Source organism: Panthera leo, chromosome C2 (genome assembly GCF_018350215.1).
Source record: "Panthera leo isolate Ple1 chromosome C2, P.leo_Ple1_pat1.1, whole genome shotgun sequence".
Lineage (NCBI taxonomy): Eukaryota > Metazoa > Chordata > Mammalia > Carnivora > Felidae > Panthera > Panthera leo.
This window is the reverse complement of record NC_056687.1, coordinates 48,382,275-48,400,066: the sequence shown is the minus strand read 5'-3', so window position 1 is coordinate 48,400,066 and position 17,792 is coordinate 48,382,275. Positions and strand designations below refer to the sequence as shown.

The 17,792-nt window shown below is 36.5% G+C and overlaps 1 protein-coding gene across 13 annotated transcripts in view; it reads left to right on the top strand.

Moving 5' to 3' along the window:
- LOC122229851 (ABI family member 3 binding protein) overlaps positions 1 to 17,792 on the top strand; it is a 257,228-nt gene that overhangs the window by 103,727 nt on the left and 135,709 nt on the right. For all 13 annotated transcript variants that reach the window (XM_042955387.1, XM_042955388.1, XM_042955383.1 and 10 more), the window contains exons 5-9: positions 1,960 to 2,141; positions 2,706 to 2,761; positions 13,123 to 13,171; positions 14,168 to 14,239; positions 15,023 to 15,115. In XM_042955387.1, the coding sequence (XP_042811321.1) occupies positions 1,960 to 2,141; positions 2,706 to 2,761; positions 13,123 to 13,171; positions 14,168 to 14,239; positions 15,023 to 15,115 (452 nt within the window). The remainder of the gene's footprint in view (positions 1 to 1,959; positions 2,142 to 2,705; positions 2,762 to 13,122; positions 13,172 to 14,167; positions 14,240 to 15,022; positions 15,116 to 17,792) is intronic.

Sequence of the window (17,792 nt, the reverse complement as noted above, 5' to 3'; positions counted from 1 at the left end):
TGTACAGAAACATACAAAACCATTCCCCCTCTCTCTGTATTTGTTAACTATAAACCCCCTGCTGACTTGATGGCCATGCAACACGTGCATTTGCACAGGGTCCCCCTGTGTACTTAGAAGGGTCCATGCTTGGTTTAATACTCTAATGTCACTGTCTTGAAATGCTTAATCATTTTTGAACATGGGGTCCCATGTTTTCATTTTGGGATGAGCCTCACAAATTATGTAGCCAGTCCTGCCCCTTGTTTCTAGAAGTTCTAGGTAATTGTTTTTATGTATCATCAACAATGTGTTCCTGGCACTTAGAGGGGGGCACAATAAACGTTTTTAACGCAAGTAAATGAGTGACTTTGTAAGGCTTCAAGTAAAAGCAACTGACCAGAATCTTAGCCCCTTTAGTTTTGCTAGGGTGGGAGTGGGGGAGAGGTACTAAATGTTTGAGAGAAAATTTAAAATAGAAGAACCTAAAATAGTATAACAAACACCTAAGTTTCCATCAGCATACATGACAGCTATTATTTTATTCTATTTATTGAAAATGTTTGTTTAAAAATAAAAAGCAGATAAAATATACCTGTTGGCCCCACTTCTATACTCCTTTATCTCACTGGGTGGGGCGCCGGGGTGGCTCAGTTCCTTAAGTGGGTAAGCCTCTGATTTTGGCTCAGGTCATGATCTCATGGTTTGAGTTTGAGCCCCACATCGGGCTCTGTGCTGACAGCGTGAAACCTACTTTGGATCTTCTGTCTCCTCCCCCATTGTCCCTCCCCTGCTCTCTTGAGCTCTCTCGAGTTCTCTCAAAAATAAGCATTAAAAAAAATTCTTATCTCACTGGGAACTAGAGCACTAATATGAATGTTGGACCCTTGCAATATTTGCTGTCTCTTTACACTGTTACCATATATGGTAACATATTTTGTGAGCATTTTAATATTTATGTGAATCATGAAACTATATGTGTCATCTTGTAATTTGCTATTTTTGTTCAGTATTCGTAAAATCTGTTCATATTGATATATATATAGTTCTAGCTCATTGATTTCTTATGACTGTATACAGTACTAATGCGCTCCCCTGTCCTGATTGGCCCACTGTGTGAGGCTGTTTACAGCAGGGTCAGAGGAGTCTTTGTATTCTGGTTCTGTCACTGGTCAAAGTCACTAGGTGGGCAGCAATGGGCAAGTTAAATGATGTTTCTGAATCTCTATTTTCACATCTATAGAATGAGTTAATAACTTCTACCACTTCAGATGATTTTATGACAAGATAATATATATAAAACCTAGCATGTGATAAAAGTGCAAAAAAATAGTGGTGACAATTAGCATTACTTCATATGTATGTCTGAATATTATGAACCCCTAAGCAAATAGGTAACCTTGATCTTAAATTTGCATGGTTTGATTCTTTTCATTGAACTCTTAGCTTGGCTTTGGTTTTGATTCTATTTTTATGATAAGAATGTTTCACTCTTAAAATGCAGTCCTGGATGTATCTTAGAATTTCAGGATCCCCTTGTACAAAATTGAATGATACCACCTCTAATGCATGTTCCATGGCATAAACCCATACAGTTGCAGGTTAAACCCATTTAACTATAAAACTTCAGTATTAAGCACTTGAAAAATTATACCTATGCTCTGTTCTATGCATAATTGGAAAGAAACGAACATCTGGCGCTTTCCAACTTTCATTCTGCAAAGTAGCAAATAATAGAACCGCATTCTGTCAGACCGTAACTGTGCTTCACATTCTCCAACTTGGCATTAGAAATTTAAAACCTTAAGTACACACTGAGCTGTTTTGTCATGTTCTCTGCAATTTCTAAAAAATAAAAACAGAAGCCAGCATTAAGCATAGTCTTTGAGTAGATGGGAGTCTGTGATGTATTAAGAAACTTGAAATAGCATTCTGATTCTCCCTGTGGATTAAAAGCATCATGTTTTGGTTATTCAACAGATATTATACAATTCGCTATAGAGAAAAGGATAAGGAGAAGAAATGGGTTTTTCAACTCTGTCCAGCCACTGAAACAATTGTGGAAAATCTAAAACCCAACACAGTTTATGAATTCGGAGTGAAAGACAATGTAGAAGGTGGAATTTGGAGTAAGATTTTCAATCACAAGACTATTGTTGGAAGTAAGTACCAGGAACTGTTTGAGGAAGCTTTTTGTAACTTTTATCTTTTTTTCCTAAGTACCAAAATTTTAATTATTTTATTCTTAAATATGAGGGGAGTTAACTGCCATCCTCTAGTGCTTAAAAAAATACAAAAGTGAAGACAATTTGAGTACTGATAGTTGAGAATCTTTTATGTTGATGAGTGTTTTTTTAAACAGAAAATGTGATGAACTGATGTTTGATGCCTTTATTGATAACACTTCTTTGGCCATTTTAGTATTTTCAATCAATCTCAGATCTATGAGCACCAACTGAGTGAAAACAGCAGTAATGTGTATTGGTGTTCAGAATGGAAAGCTGGGCCAGTAGAAGTGAACATAGAAATACTTGAAGGGGCCCAAATCTTGTCATCTCTTCATTCAAACTTCATTGGAATCAGCGCTTGAAATGACAGTAAATAACTAATAGGAATAAAGAGTCTGAGTTAGAAAAGGAGTACAGTTGTCTTCATCATGAGTAGGAAGAGTTAATTTAGGAACACAAAGAATGAAAATAATGTTATTTTCTGCTTGTTTTTGTCAGGTAAAAGCAAAGTCAATGGGAAAATCCAAAGTACCTATGACCAAGCCCACACAGTGGTAGGTACCAGGTTATTCTCAGGAATGTTTTTTAGAAATTGTATCTGCATTGTGTTGTTGTTGTTGTTGTTGTTGTTGTTGTTGTTGTTGTTGGTTGCAAGAAAATAGGCCTATTAGGATTAGTTGACTGGCCATGGGGCTTTGTGTAAAGTACTTAATGCTTTAGGAATTTCTTTTTCAGCAAATGGAGGTAGAAATATGAGAGCAAATTATCTAATATGTTTATAGCTCTAAAATACTGATACTTGATGTAGTTATTCTATATCCAGATTCCAGGTATTTTGAGGTTATGCTTATTATCTGCAGTGGATTGTCTTTTAGAATAACCTGTTTCCACAGTAAATCTGTATATGTTCTATTTACATTGGTATTACTCACTTCTCTGTCCTCTTCCCACTATTTTCTCACTTCCTGCTTAAAGAGCTAACCCTTTTCAAAATGATGAAGCAACTGGCTTGGTTTTTATTTGTGCCTAGCCTCTATTGAGTGTAGTAAATATCTGCATATCTTACCTGCCAGGCATCCCCCTCATCTAGACCCCCTCTTCTCTCTTACTGCAGAAACTCAGTCTCTTGTCCTTTTTCCCTCCACTTTTCAAAATCTGTTCTCAGGAAGCACCACACCAGTTACGTACTACCTGTTACAAATGTAAGCCATTGTTGTAACTGTCACAGAGATGTTTGCATTTTCTTTTATTGTTTTTATCTGTTTCTTTTTTTTTTTAATTTGTTTATTTAAATTCAAATCAGTTAGCATACAGTGTAGTATTGGTTTCAGGAGTAGAACTGGGTGACTCAGCACTTACATATGACACCCAGTGCTCATCCCAACAAGTGCCTTCCTTAATGCCCATCACCCATTTTAGCCCATCCCACCACCCACCTCCCCTCCACCAACCCTCAGTTTGTCCTCTGTCTTTAAGAGTCTCTTATAGTTCACCTCCTTCTCAGTTTTTATCCTTTTTTTCCTTTCCTTCCCTTCCCCTATGTTGATCTGTTGTGTTTCTTAAATTCCACATATGAGTGAAATCATATGATATTTATCTTTCTCTGACTTATTTCACTTAGCACGATACCCTATAGATCCATCCACATTGTTGTAAATGGCAAGATTCATTCTTGGTGATTACTGAGTAATATTCCATTGTATGTGTATATATGTGTGTATGTGTATGTATGTATGTACATATATGTATGTACATACATACATACACATATATCCCATCTTCTTTACCACTCATCAGTCAATGGACATTTGGGCTCTTTCCATAATTAGGCTATTGTTGATAGTGCTGCCATAAACATTGGGGTGCATGTGCCCCTTCAAATCAGAATTTTTGTGTCCTTTGGATATATACCTAGTAGTGCAATTGCAGGGTCATAGGGTAGTTCTATTTTCAAGTTTTTGAGGAACCTCCACACCGTTCTCCAGAGTGGCTGTACCAGTTTGCATTCCCACCAATAGTGAAAAAGGATTCCTTCACCTTTCTCTGCATCCGTTAAATCACATGCACGATTATAAGATGATGGCCCGAGCAGGTAGAGGAGGCACTCTGGTGAGAAGGGAGGAATTTGGTGCTGGCTTTGGTCCCTATGTGTTGGGAGTATCCAGCCAGGGAAATACCCTACAGTCAAGTGAACATGCAAAGACTATTCGTGGCTGCAAATTTGCTCTATTTAATGTGTCCATGTTGTGGATGGATATCTTTTATGTCTAATGAAATAGTCAAAAGAATACCCCATTGATCATGTAGGCTAGTAGGAAAAAAAAGGTAGTACATACCTCATTGGGATGAAAAAAAAATGCAGAATTCTTGTCAGTGACAGAAAAATGGTTTGGGTAAAAAAGATTGAGAATTAATCCTGATAAGGCAAATGTTTCTGTGGTTTGCATTGGCAGAAAAGTGTGTCCCTTGTAAATTTATGATCAAGTAATGATTATTAGATTGCCCAGGAAAGTGTTTTGTTATGTTGCAAATCATCATGTAAGAAAGGAGATGGCAGGTAAATTCCCATGTCACATTCATTCATTCATTCATTTTCTTCTTTCCTTTCTTTAGATTTTGATTTGTTTCCTAATAATCTAATATCTAAAAATTGAGACTATATAGATATGGGGAAAGCAATAAAAACAAAATTATCTACAACACTGCCAAATAAAGACCAGTATAAAACCATTTATAATCCACTTAGTCAAAATATGGCATAGCATATTTCATGTCATAAAATGCTCTTCATATATATAATTTTAATTACTGTGTATTCTATAACATAAATTGGAAACTCAGTTTCCAATTTGTAGGCATTCAAGTTATTTCTAATTGTTTTTAATTATAAGTGATGCTATGGCAAACATTTATGACCATAATCTTAGTTCATTTGTCTACTTGTTTCTTTATAATTGATACTTAGACAGGAATTAGTAACTTAGATTCTTAACATTTTGAAAACTTCCTATATATGATCAAATTTCTTTCTAGAAAGGTTGGGCCATTTTACCATCTTGCTATCAATATATCAGAGTTATCTTGCCAATATGCCTTGATTATCAACATGTATTTCCATCACTAAATTTTCACATAATGTAATAGTTTAAAATGTTTTATAATTTTTTTCCCCTGATTTCTAATAGCACTGCTTTCTTCACTTGTTTATCAGCCATTTGTATTTTCCATTTAATGACTTTTAGTTTTAGTCTTTAATTCAATGGGGGTCTCATGGTTTTTATTGAATAGATTTTAAAGATTTTATAGATTAAAGAACGTTGACTCTTGGTTATATCATCTAGGAACATTATTCTCACATTTGTTATCAATTTTGTTTATGGAAATTTTTGAAATAGCCTACTTTTAAAATTTGTTTAATCAAATTATTTGTCTTTTCCATTGTGATATTTACAGTTACATTATATTTTATAAAGCCCTTCTTTATCCAGAGATCAAATATTTCCCTCTTTTGTTTTTAGTTTTATAAGTGGTTTGATTTTTGTGGTAATTAAATTCTAAACTATATGGGTTGTATTTCACTCTATTGCAGGTGGTAAAGTCATATATTGATTAGGTTATATATATATTTTCCAAACAATCATTTGGCCCAGTACTAAGTATTGAGTTGTACCATTCCTTGTTAAGGTCCCTCTCTGGCTTTGTCTCAAATCCAACCACAGGGAATAGAGTTGCTCTTTGATTCTCTTCTAGAACAATCCCCACTCTTGTTGTGAATGGTTACCTAGGAGGCATATCTTATCTCCCACCCTCTTGGCTGTCATGCTTTGTCTTGCATGTGACTCAATGATGTCATTTCTTTCATTCCTTTTCTTCAATCATATCCCAATAATGTTTTGTGCAAAATATTTCATCTAGTGAGAGTTACTCAGCAAAATTGGGAAAGATGATTGATGTTTACTCCCAAGGAATTTAATTTCTTTTTCATATCATAAATAGCCATGATGAGAAGGTCGAGGAAGAAACTTCCTGCATCTGTGACACAAAGCCAGATATTTTATCACTTCAAGCTGTGAGGCGGAGTACTCCCAACTCCAGCCAGCTGTGATGAGTTGTGGTTTGAAACTCTTGGTTATTTCCAAAGGAAAACCCAAATTAATTAAAAAGATATTTTAAGGCTTCTCTGTGAGGCTTTCTCCATTGTCACTTTCTGCACAGCCATCTGTCCTCTTGGGTAGCTCTAGAACACAGGAAAGTTGAAAAGGAACCACTTGGGATAGCCTTAGACCATCTTACATGACCACTTAGAATTGATTCTGAAAATAGATTTGATATTTTAGAGGCATATTTTAATCCAAATAGTCAATATCAATCCAAATGTTCAGATATCTCTGAGACTGCTTTTAGAAGGCAATATTTCAAGAACTATGAAATTAATTCCAAATGTTTTACTTTTAGACTTTTAAGCAAAAGATGCATTGAAAAATGCTTTCTTTCACCTATATGTGTTTACACCTAAAACTTGTATGCAGAAAACACTTAACCTCTTCTAAACAGAGATTTGGAAAGGAAAAGACAATGTGAACTATAGGATATCCATTTTTAAAAGATAAGTAATATTTACGCTAAAAATTTGAAAGTTAAAAAGAGCCCCATCTTAAGCATCTGATGCATTATATTTGTAATTCATGTATCTCCACACATGTTCTGTTGGCAAGCCCCAGCACACTTGTACCAGGTACAGGTGCCAGAAGTTTCTTCTGATGGTTGGTGCCTTTATTCTACTTTCACCCATGCCTATACCTCCGGAAAAATCAGACAAAAGGTGAATTTGAAAGATTGTGATTTATTCTATACAAGTTGTATTACTTGAGATTCAAGATACTGTGAAAGAAATACACATTTATCATAATTATGCTGTTGGGTCCATGTCGAGAATTTAGAACACACTTTTTTTTAAGTTTATTTTATTTTTTTTAAGAGCGTGTGTATGTGCAGGCTTGAGAACTAGTTTGGGGGAGAAGCAGAGAGAGAAGCAGAGAAAGGGAAGAGAGAATCCCAAGCAGGCTCTAAGTTAGTGTGGAGTCCCACAGGGGACTTGAACTCATGAACTGTGAGATCATGACCTGAGCCAAAATCAAGAGTTGTTTGCTTAATGGACCAAGCCTCCCAGGGGCTTGTAGAACCCTCTGTTGACAGAGGTGAAACCTAATATTTATTAATAGGTTTTATTATGCATGATCCAATCAAGAACATGGCTAAAAGGACCTAATTTTAACACATTAGGTCTATATTTTAAAAAAACTAAGTTATCTTACTAGTTCACTAAACAATTTTTGAAGCATTTAACAGATTTTATTTTATTTTAAGTGTTTATTTTTGAGAGAGAGGGTATGCACATGTGGGGAGGGGGGGGAAGGCAGAGAGAAAGGGAGAAGAAGGATCTGAAGCAGGCTCCAAGCTGACAGCAAGAGAACCTGATGGGGGGCTGGAACTCAGGAACCCCGTGATATCATGGCCTGAGCCTAAGTCAGCCATTTAACTGAGACACCCAGGTGCCCCTTAATAGAGATTTTAAAATAGAAGTTTAATTATTTAATCAAAATCACTTTAGAATAAGTGTTCCCCTAGTATATGACATCTTTTACCCTTCTGTTTTTTTCCATCAGAGATCACCCAGCTTTAAAACCATGTCTATTTTTGGCAAAAAGAGAAGTTGTGACAATTTTTAAAGTGTAACCATTATCAGATAAGTAAAGTGAATAGGGAGAACTACCATGTGGTCACCACTCACACCTTAAGATTGTATACAATGAATATATCAGGTATCTGTAGCAATTGCTGTCTTAAGCAGAAATTTGAAAAAATTTCTATCTAGACCGATGATACTATCAAAGGTGTATATATGATTCCTCCCTAAATGACCAGAAATATGAAGACTTTTGCAAATAGGACATTAGATTAAATCAATGTGTTTCCTAACTTTCATTAGAACATCCTAAAAATGAATTAAAACCACAGTGTAACAGGTCCAAGTTCTTTTCATGTGGTTTGGCTTAAACCACTGAAGCTTGACTTTGAGCAACCATTAGCCACTCCCCAAATGGGCAACTTGTCTTTATCTCAGGAGCTAAAACTAGTTAAATCTACAATGAATATTCTGATACCACGAAAACACCAAATAGCCAAACTTGAAAAGAAGAGGCTGGAAAGAACAACATTATCACTACATGTATTAAAGCTAATTTTCAAAATAATACCAGGAGGAAGTTAGTATAATGCAGAGTGAGTAAGAAGTCCCTCATCCTGTATGGTTACTGCTGTGGTTATTTCCACGTATGCATAGGCTTTCCCTAACCAGGACTTAAAATCGGGCTGAATTGGTCATCAGGTCATTGCTGTTGACCACATCAGCTTTCTCTCCCCATAGAGTCTCCCCACCTGATACTTGGCCATCAGGTCCTCAGAAAAATGGTAGAAATGAATTCCCTTAACTAGTCCCCCAGCTCAGGATATATATAGTACAACTTAGGTTCTTTAGGAACAGGGTATCCTGAAAGTCAGGAAAAAGGAAAGACCGCATTTCTTATAGGGCAGGAGGGAAATATGCTTACATCCAGGCATACAGTAAACACAGAAAAGAGTTTCTAATGAAGGGAGGACAAGATCTGCGGTGATAGAGGCTTGCGGCAGGAATGGGAGTCCACAAAATGTCCACAGAAAAGAGAGCCGGCAAGGACATGGCCTGAGAGCAAAACTGGGACAGCAATGAAGGAACTGGTACCTTTTTCAAAAACACTGTACACAGAACAGTTTGATTAAAACTGGGTTGTAATTGGTTAAACACTGTTAACTTGGAAATTATCACAATATTTCATTTTTCAATGAATCCTGGTAACAGACTGTTTCCTACACTTTCATAAAAAGATACAGGGAAAGGACTCACAGTGTCAACCTCTTAGTGGGAATTTTAGAGCCTTCAGCATAGACATTTTAATGTTTATTTTTGAGAGAGAGGGAGGGAGAAAGAGAGAAAGAAAGAGAAAATGTGAGCAGGGGAGGGGCAGAGAGAGAGGGGGACAGAGGATCCAAATTGGGCTCTGTGCTGAGAGCAGACAGCCCAGTGCAGGGCTCAAACTCTCAAACTGTGAGATCATGACCTGAGCTAAAGTCAGATGCTTAACTGATGGAGCCACCCAGGTGCCCCTTCAGCATAGACATTTTAGGCAGAAGTATTTTCCTGATGCCCCTACAAACCCCACTTATAGAGAGGCAGCTACTTGCTCATGAGTCCAGTCTTGGTACATCTTTGGATTGCAGATTAGGCAAGAGAGTAATTATAGGTCTAGAAAGAACTGGGTCCTGCAGCTAAATTATTTCCTTGTTTTTTGGCAGCACATATTGTACATATAGTCATGTCATCATAACGGAACATTGGTAGATACTCAAGAGCTCAAAGAGAAACTTTGTTCCGTTCACGTGAAGAGTGGAATATTTTCCATTTGTTCTTGTCAAAAATTGTTTAAAACAAATCATCACAGCAAAGGAACTAAAAACTGAAATAATGAAATTCGAAAGCAGTCAACACAGCAACATGTAGGTGTTTTTGCTGCATTGTGATGTGTCTGAAAAACTTCACATTCTGCAAAATGTGCTGTAAGTGGCAGGATTCATAGGACAAATAAAAAATAGGGCTTTCTAAAAGCCTTTGGAACTGTAGCAACAGCTCTAACAAAAATGATCCTTAGTACCTGGAAGGATAATGTGGCCCCTCCAGCAAGTGGTTCTCATGTGGCTGGAGGTTGGCACACCTGGTATTTAAAGTTCTCAAGTGAGGGGTGCCCCAGTCGGTTAAGCGTTCAACTCTTGGTTTCAGCTTGAGTTATGATCTCACAGTTCATGGGTTCAAGCCCCACATCGAGCTCTGTGCTGACAGCATGGAGCCTGCTTGAGATTCTCTCTCTCCTTTCTCTCTCGGCCTCTCCCCACTTGTGCTGTTTACCTCTCTCTCAAATAAATAAACTTTAAAAAATTAAAAAAGTAAAGTTCTCAAATGATAAAGACCATGTGCTCGTGTACCTTTCACTAGAGCAGGACAGGTGGACACGCGAGGCAGAGCCTGTATCTCTCAGGGAAAGGATCCTGTGTGCGAGTGCTCCTAATTAATTTTATGATAAAGCTGAAAGAGATCCTGCTGCCAGTGTGATACCAAAGCTGAGAATTTTTTTTCTTCTCCTGCTGAAGGTGGTACTTCTATTTCTACTATTCCCTTCCCCTTGTCTGGGGAAAAATGTGTATAAATTATACTTAAATCATTCCTCTATTTACCAATAGCACGTGAGTTCTGTAGTACAGACCCGGACGTAGTAATTGAACAGACTGTTGATCAAAATAACTTTTCTTAATTAAAATGTAATTCATGCTTGTAAATAACTGAGAAAGAAAAGTATAAAAGATGAAATGAATCCATTTATAAGAAATAGCCACTGTTTTAGAAAAAACTATGATCTTTCTTTCTGATCTGTCTGTACATACTCGTTATAAAATTAGGTTATAATGTGGTTATAATTGTAACGTTTATATTTATTTATATTATGCATATTTTCTACCTTGTTAAGCAGATGTCAAAAATTTGAATCATAGTTTATTTAATAAGACTTCTGCTTTTGGATGATGTAGATGTTTCACATAGTGGTAATAATTTATGTGTAAAGGTATTGATTTTTAATTCCTTAGATCAACATTAGATTAGGCTAGATTGTGATGAAGGAAATTACTGTGTGTGTTAGTCCACTAGGGCTGCTATAACAAAATACCATAGACTGAGTGGCTTAAAAAACAAACATTTAATTGTCATAGTTCTGGAGCCTGGGAAGTTCAAGTTCAAGGTGCTGGCAGATTTGGTGTCTCCTGAGAGCTTGCTTCCTGGATCACAGACAGCCATTTTATCACTATGTCCTCACTGGGTAGAAGGGTGGAGGGACCTCTCTGGAGTCTCTTTTATAAGAGCACTAATCCCACTCACGAGGGCTGGATCCCTCATGACTTAATCATTTCTCAAAGGTCTCTCTACCATCACGCTTGGGAGTTAAGTTTTAACATATCAGTTTTGGGGGAACATAAGCATTCAGTCTATAGCACTGGGTCCATAGGTATAAATACTACTTTTTAGAAATCTGACAATAGTAAACTTCTACTTTTTGTGGTTTTTAAACATAAGGACCTTAATACAAGAAGAAAAATAGCAAACAGTAAGTTTGGTATTGTGGCCCCTCTTTTTTTTTTTTAATTAACTAATTTATTTTTAATGTACATCCAAGTTAGTTACCATGTAGTGCAACAATGATTTCAGGAGTAGATTCCTTAATGCCCCTTACCCATTTAGCCCATTCCCCTTCCCACAACCCCTCTGGCAACCCTCTGTTCTCTTTATTTAAGAGTCTCTTATGTTTTGTCCCCCTCCCTGTTTTTATATTATTTTTGTTTCTCTTCCCTTATGTTCATCTGTTTTGTATCTTATATTCCTCATATTAGCGAAGTTATATGAGATTTGTCTTTCTCTGACTAATTTCACTTACCATAATACCCTCCAGTTCCATCTTCATAGTTGCAAATGGCAAGATTTCATTCTTTCTGATTGTGTGGCCCCTCATTATTATGGGCATATCATTCACTGAAATGTTAGCACATCAATGAGTCTCTGTTGTTCACAAGTGTAAACACCTATGTGGTAAGTATCTCATTCAGCACATTCTGGATTCTTAACAGATCTGGTACATGGAGTCTCTATGTTATGTATACAGGTTAAATCAAGCATTAAAAAATCAACATCATGATTTTTAAATTTTAAAATGATTTTTTAAAATTTAAAAATTAAAAAAAAATTTTATTCATTTAAAGGAGTAAATGATTACTCCTTTAACTTAGTCTAATTCTTCCCTATATATTTGCTTTCCTTATTTTGTTTCTATGTCTATCCATTACCTGTCTTATCCTTGGCTCACAATTATGTCCAGTGATTACTCCACTTTAAGGGTAACACTAAACCCGTCTCTAGTTCAAGGTACTCCATGGCATCAGGACTTGCTGTAGGACATCTGAGACAATTTGGGAGAGGGGAGAATGCATTGGGACCTGCCTTTCTAATTTGAGGTCCTTGTGCATAAATGTGTGCAGGATGGTGAAGAGTACAAGATTTGGAAGTAGAAATTTCTGGATCTGAATGCCAGCTCTGCTTTCTTGGGCAAGGAGATGCGTGGTGGTTGGATTGCCCTTAGTAGCAGCAGTTGGGTACACTCAAACAATGGATTCTGAGCAGTTTTAAAAGATAATATGTAGCTTAGCATCTGTTTGAGGGGAAATGTAAGGGCAGAATCTGGCTGGGTCACATCTCAAATGAAGTGATAGATGAACTAGTAGTCAATCCACATGGTTCCGTTCCTTTCCATTGCAGTTTCAAGGTAAAGTACATAATGGGAGCTCTGAAGAAATTGCTTCTTTCAAGTCTTTGGACATTTATGGGGAAAACCAAGTAAGCCTAATAAAATAGAGGTAGATAGGTGTTCCTGGGTGGCCCAGTCAGGCGGTATCCTCTTGATTTCGGTTCAGGTCATAGTCTCACAGTTGGTGAGTTCAAGCCCCACTTGGGGCCCTGTGCTGACAGTGCAGAGCCTGCTTGGGATTCTGTCTCTCTTCTTTCTCTGCCCCTCCTCTGTTTGTGTGTGAGAGTTCTCTCTCTGTCTCTCTCTCCCTCTCTCTCTCAAAGTAAATAAAAATTAAAAAAAAAAAAATAGAGGTAGACATATGTACTAAGATTTCCAGCAACTGTAGACAAGACAGGCTACTTCCAGGTCTTTGCTTTATTTATTTATTTTTTAATTTAACACTAATTAAAAAGCCAAATCTCTTCTCTTTTCAGCCAGCATATGTCCCAAGGAAGCTAATCCCAATAACAGTCATCAAACAAGGTAATTTGTATGAGTCTGCTCTGGGTATGTGTTTATAACTATTTCTGTAAATTTTAATTCCAATATAGTTAACAGTTTAGAACTAGTTTTAATATACTTTTTGCACTGAGATAACTAAACATAGCACATTAAAATCTTTTTTCTGACTATTTTAAAGCAAAAGTGTGAAAAAATCAGTATGGTCTAGCAAATTAGAACTTAATAATTTTGGCTCTCATACCAATAGGTCAAGTCTTGGCAAGTCTCACTGATTGGACAACTAGGGACAAAGCAACCATAACAAGTATTAACTTTAAAAAAAAAAAAACAGTTGAATATGTGTGGCTTTGTTCAGGGTTAAATTAGCGTACATGAAGAAAATCATTAATAGGATATTTGGATTAGTGAAACGAAAACTATGATTTAGTGCTCCCTTTAGGAAAGTAAAGGCATCCAGTTTTTGAGAATTATAATGTCTTATTCCATTTCACTATCCAATTGTTTTTGTTTTGACTTTCAGTTTTTCAAATTATTAAAATGACTCCAATATTTCCAGAAAGTTTCTTGGTAGAAGAGATCAGACATTTACAATAATTAATCATTTTAAGAAAACACAGTGTCTTAAGTGTAATCTCAAACAGTGTCAGTATTGGAATAATCTAGATTCTTTGAGAACATACATTTTCACTTTTTAATACTGTATTAATTGCCTGTTTTGTGCTATTTCTTTAACTTGGGTAGGTTGCAGGGGAGTAGAGATAAGGAAATTTCATCTCATTAGAATGGAACACTTGATGATAGAGTAACAGCCTTTCATTACCTAAAGGCGTAGGTGTTAAGGTGAGATGTGCCTTCCAGTCCTTTCTTTGGCTGTGTACCAGTGCAAAGAGTTACTTTTTACTAATTTAAAAGTTATATCCAGGCTTACCCCATGCAGATTGCTTCACATCACAGTACTGCTATTTACTGCTTACTATTTTTTTCCCATCACACTGTTAACTTTTTTCATTTCAACAGTGATTCAGAATGTTACTCACAGGGCTTCAACTAAATCCCCTGATAAGACTCCCTTTGGAGGAACAATATTAGGTGAGTATATCTTGGTATCTATACCTGCATTAAGTCAGGTTATTTTTGATAATAGGACCATTATGGAATTTTACACTGTTAGATCTGTTAGCAGGTCTATTAAATTGAAATTGGTTCATTTTCTTTGAATATTTAGCATCCTTCTTTGTGTCCATTCTAGGCTAGGAGCCAAGAGCTGCTACCTCTATTACAGTATGTTAGAGAAGCATTTCTACCCCATGCCTGGTGGGAATGGTGGCACCCATCCTACCTGCCTCATAGTGTTGTTGCAGTTGGGAGGGAGTCCTTGTTGCATTGAGCTGCTTTTTAAAAAGTATTATTAATAATAGGGAGCCTGGGTGGCTCAGTCAATTAAGAGTCTCACTCTTGATTTCAGCTCGGGTCATATCTCAGTTTGTGAAATGGAGTCCCACGTCTGACACTGCGCTGACAGTGCAGCACCTGCTTGGGATTCTCTTTCTTCCTCTCTCTCAAAATAAATAAATTAAACTTAAAAAATTATTATTAATAATGGTGTTCTTTTTCACTACACATCTTAAACAACCATTTTATGATTTTTGAGTCTGTGGATTAAAAGCCAGGATTTTGTAGTTTAGTTCTGAATATTTAAAAAAAAAAAAACTATTTAAAAGGTACTGTCATATTTTTTTCTGACATTTTAGGTTTGGTTTAAAAGTGATTAAGCCATATAATTGCTAAATTTTGTAGTTTTTGTTAAATGACGAGCTTTACTTTATGTCATGATGCATTTTCTTCCTCTTACTTTATTCTATTTTCTTGCAGTCCACCTTATTATTCCAGGTCTCAATGAAACCACCGTAAAGCTTCCTACATCCATAATGCTTGAGATTTCAGATGCAATCAAGGCACAGTTAGGTAAGCAGCAGTGTTGTATATGTGAACTTTGCAGTGACTGACTACTAGTACTGATAATCCTAGGATATCCAAGGAATACAGCAAATGAGATATGTGGGCATCTTAAAGTAAAAAGTAAGGAAAAGGCATGTGCACCATTGATGGGAACGTTAAATGGTGCAGCTGCTGTGGAACATAGTATGACCATTTCTCAAAAAGTTAAGCATAGAATTACCACATGATCCAGCAATTCCACTTCTGGGTATATAACCAAAAGAATTGGAAAAAAGGTTATCAAGGAGGTATTTGGACATCTACGTTCATACCAGCATTATTCACAATAGCTAAAACATGGAAGCAACCCATGTGTCCATCAACAAATGAATGGATATGCACGGTGATGTTTATAGCACCGTTATCTACAATAGCCAAGTTATGGAAACAGTCCAAGTGTCCATCGACTGATGAATGGATAAAGAAGGTGTAATGATACAGAATTTCACTGTTTAAGATGGAAAAAGTTCTGGAGATGGATGGTGGTGATGGTTGCACACATTGTGAATGTATTTGATATTACTGAAGTATACACTTAAAATGGTTGATATACTGCATCTTATGTATATTTTACCATGAGAAAAAAATTTGGAAAAAATATAGTAAGGGACAGAGAGATTAGAGTGTTGCAAGTATTTATGCAAATCACTTTTGTAGGTAAATAGTTATTATAAATTATATGAAATGTATTTATATTTAAAGTGAACATTTATCAAATTATCCAAAATACATTTATTTAGGTAAAATTTTCAAATAGAGTGATTGTTAAAAAATTATTGTAGGGGTGCCTGGGTGGTGCAGTCGGTTAAGCGTCCGACTTCAGCCAGGTCACGATCTCACGGTCCTTGAGTTCGAGCCCCGCGTCAGGCTCTGGGCTGATGGCTCAGAGCCTGGAGCCTGTTTCCGATTCTGTGTCTCCCTCTCTCTCTGTCCCTCCCCCGTTCATGCTCTGTCTCTCTCTGTCCCAAAAATAAATAAACGTTGAAAAAAAAAATTAAAAAAAAAAATTATTGTACTATACTGTCAAGGGGCCATGAGATGTTTTCAGTGAGAACTGCTGTAGAGGTCAGGTATGTTATAATTATTATTTACTTGAGATTGATACTGCCTCCTACTTCTATAAATAACTTGATATAATTTCAGTGTTTTAAAAACATGAAAAATAACACTTTGGAGGGGGAAAAAACAGCAAAACCCTTTAAAAGGAGTCCAGGAAATAATTAATTGTGGTGTTCAGTGGAGTAAATTAGTTGCTGCATTTTAGAATCAAATTAGTCAGGATTGTCTCTATAGCACAGTATCTCAAATGTGATGGAGCATCAGAAGTCCCGAAGGGCTTGTGAACACAGACTGCTGGACCCACCGTCAGAGTTACTGTTTCAGTAGCTAGGGGGTAGGACCTGAGAGTTCGCCTTTCTAACTAGCACCCAGGAGATACTGAAGCCACTTGTTCGGGAACCACACTTTGAGAACCATCCCTCTACGGTCTCCAGAGAATGACTTGGGCTATTGGTAAATATGGAAGGAGAGGGCATGATGTAGTAGAAATTGAACAAAACTAAAAAAGGTGAATATTTTCTCTGAATTATGCACTAGGAAAGAAGTTTAGCACTTACTATATAGGTAAGTTACACAGGTCCTGCCCACGACAGGACCTCAGACTTAATTTCTCCTGACCTTTGCTTGTTTGATGCTAGGCAATCAGATTGGAACAGTTTTAAAAAGTGAACTCTTAAATTCTCCTGTTAATTTGAGAATTGACTGAAAGAAGGGAAAACAAAGCCTTAAGTAAGTAGTAGAGCACTTAACTGGTAGACTGAACAGTCCCACAAATTTTAGAAAAGTTTTCAGAACTTACATATCACCATTGTATTAAGATGTGAAAATATTTTCCAATCTTTGTGATTTTGTGCATCCTTATATTTTTATTATGACATATTCATACCTTTTGGTCCTAGAGTGAGTTACCTCCAAGAATGTAGACAAGTGACTTTAGACAAAATTTCATTAATTAATTTGTTCCTCAGACTCGATCACTTCTCTTTTAGCTGTCAAACTCTGTGACTAAACTCTGCATCATCTAAATGCCATGTTAAGAGCCAGGAACCTTCCAAATTGAATTTCCGCAGTGAACCTATATTTGGAATCCAGTGTTCAGTACTCTTAAACTTACCTGTTCTTGGCCTGGAGCCTATATGCCTTGTCCTGGTCCTGTTTGGGAGTCTTGTTGGGGAGGAGTTAAAAAAGGAACTGGCCAGTCTCTTACTGATGTGGTTCCTAATCCATCCAGCAAAACCACAAAAAACAGAATTTGTGAAGGAGGCTGAAAATGAGCAGTTTTTTCCCCAGAACACTGCTGTCCATTTTGAAGTAGATGATGTTTTTTGTTCCTTAGTCTTGTGTGATCTTTCCTAAATTTTTTGGTTTTTGTGAATTTCTACATGCTGCCTTAATACCAATTCAGTCTTTTTGTTTTCTTTAGAGAATTACACAGTGGATATGTTTTGTTTTGTTTCTGCTTTTATTTTTCTGATATGATCCACTAAATCTTCAGGATTAAGTGTGATTTAAATGAAGAAAAATTGTATGCAAACAGTAAATATAATTTTTGACTTTTCTGGCAAAACACCAGCTTAAATTGAAT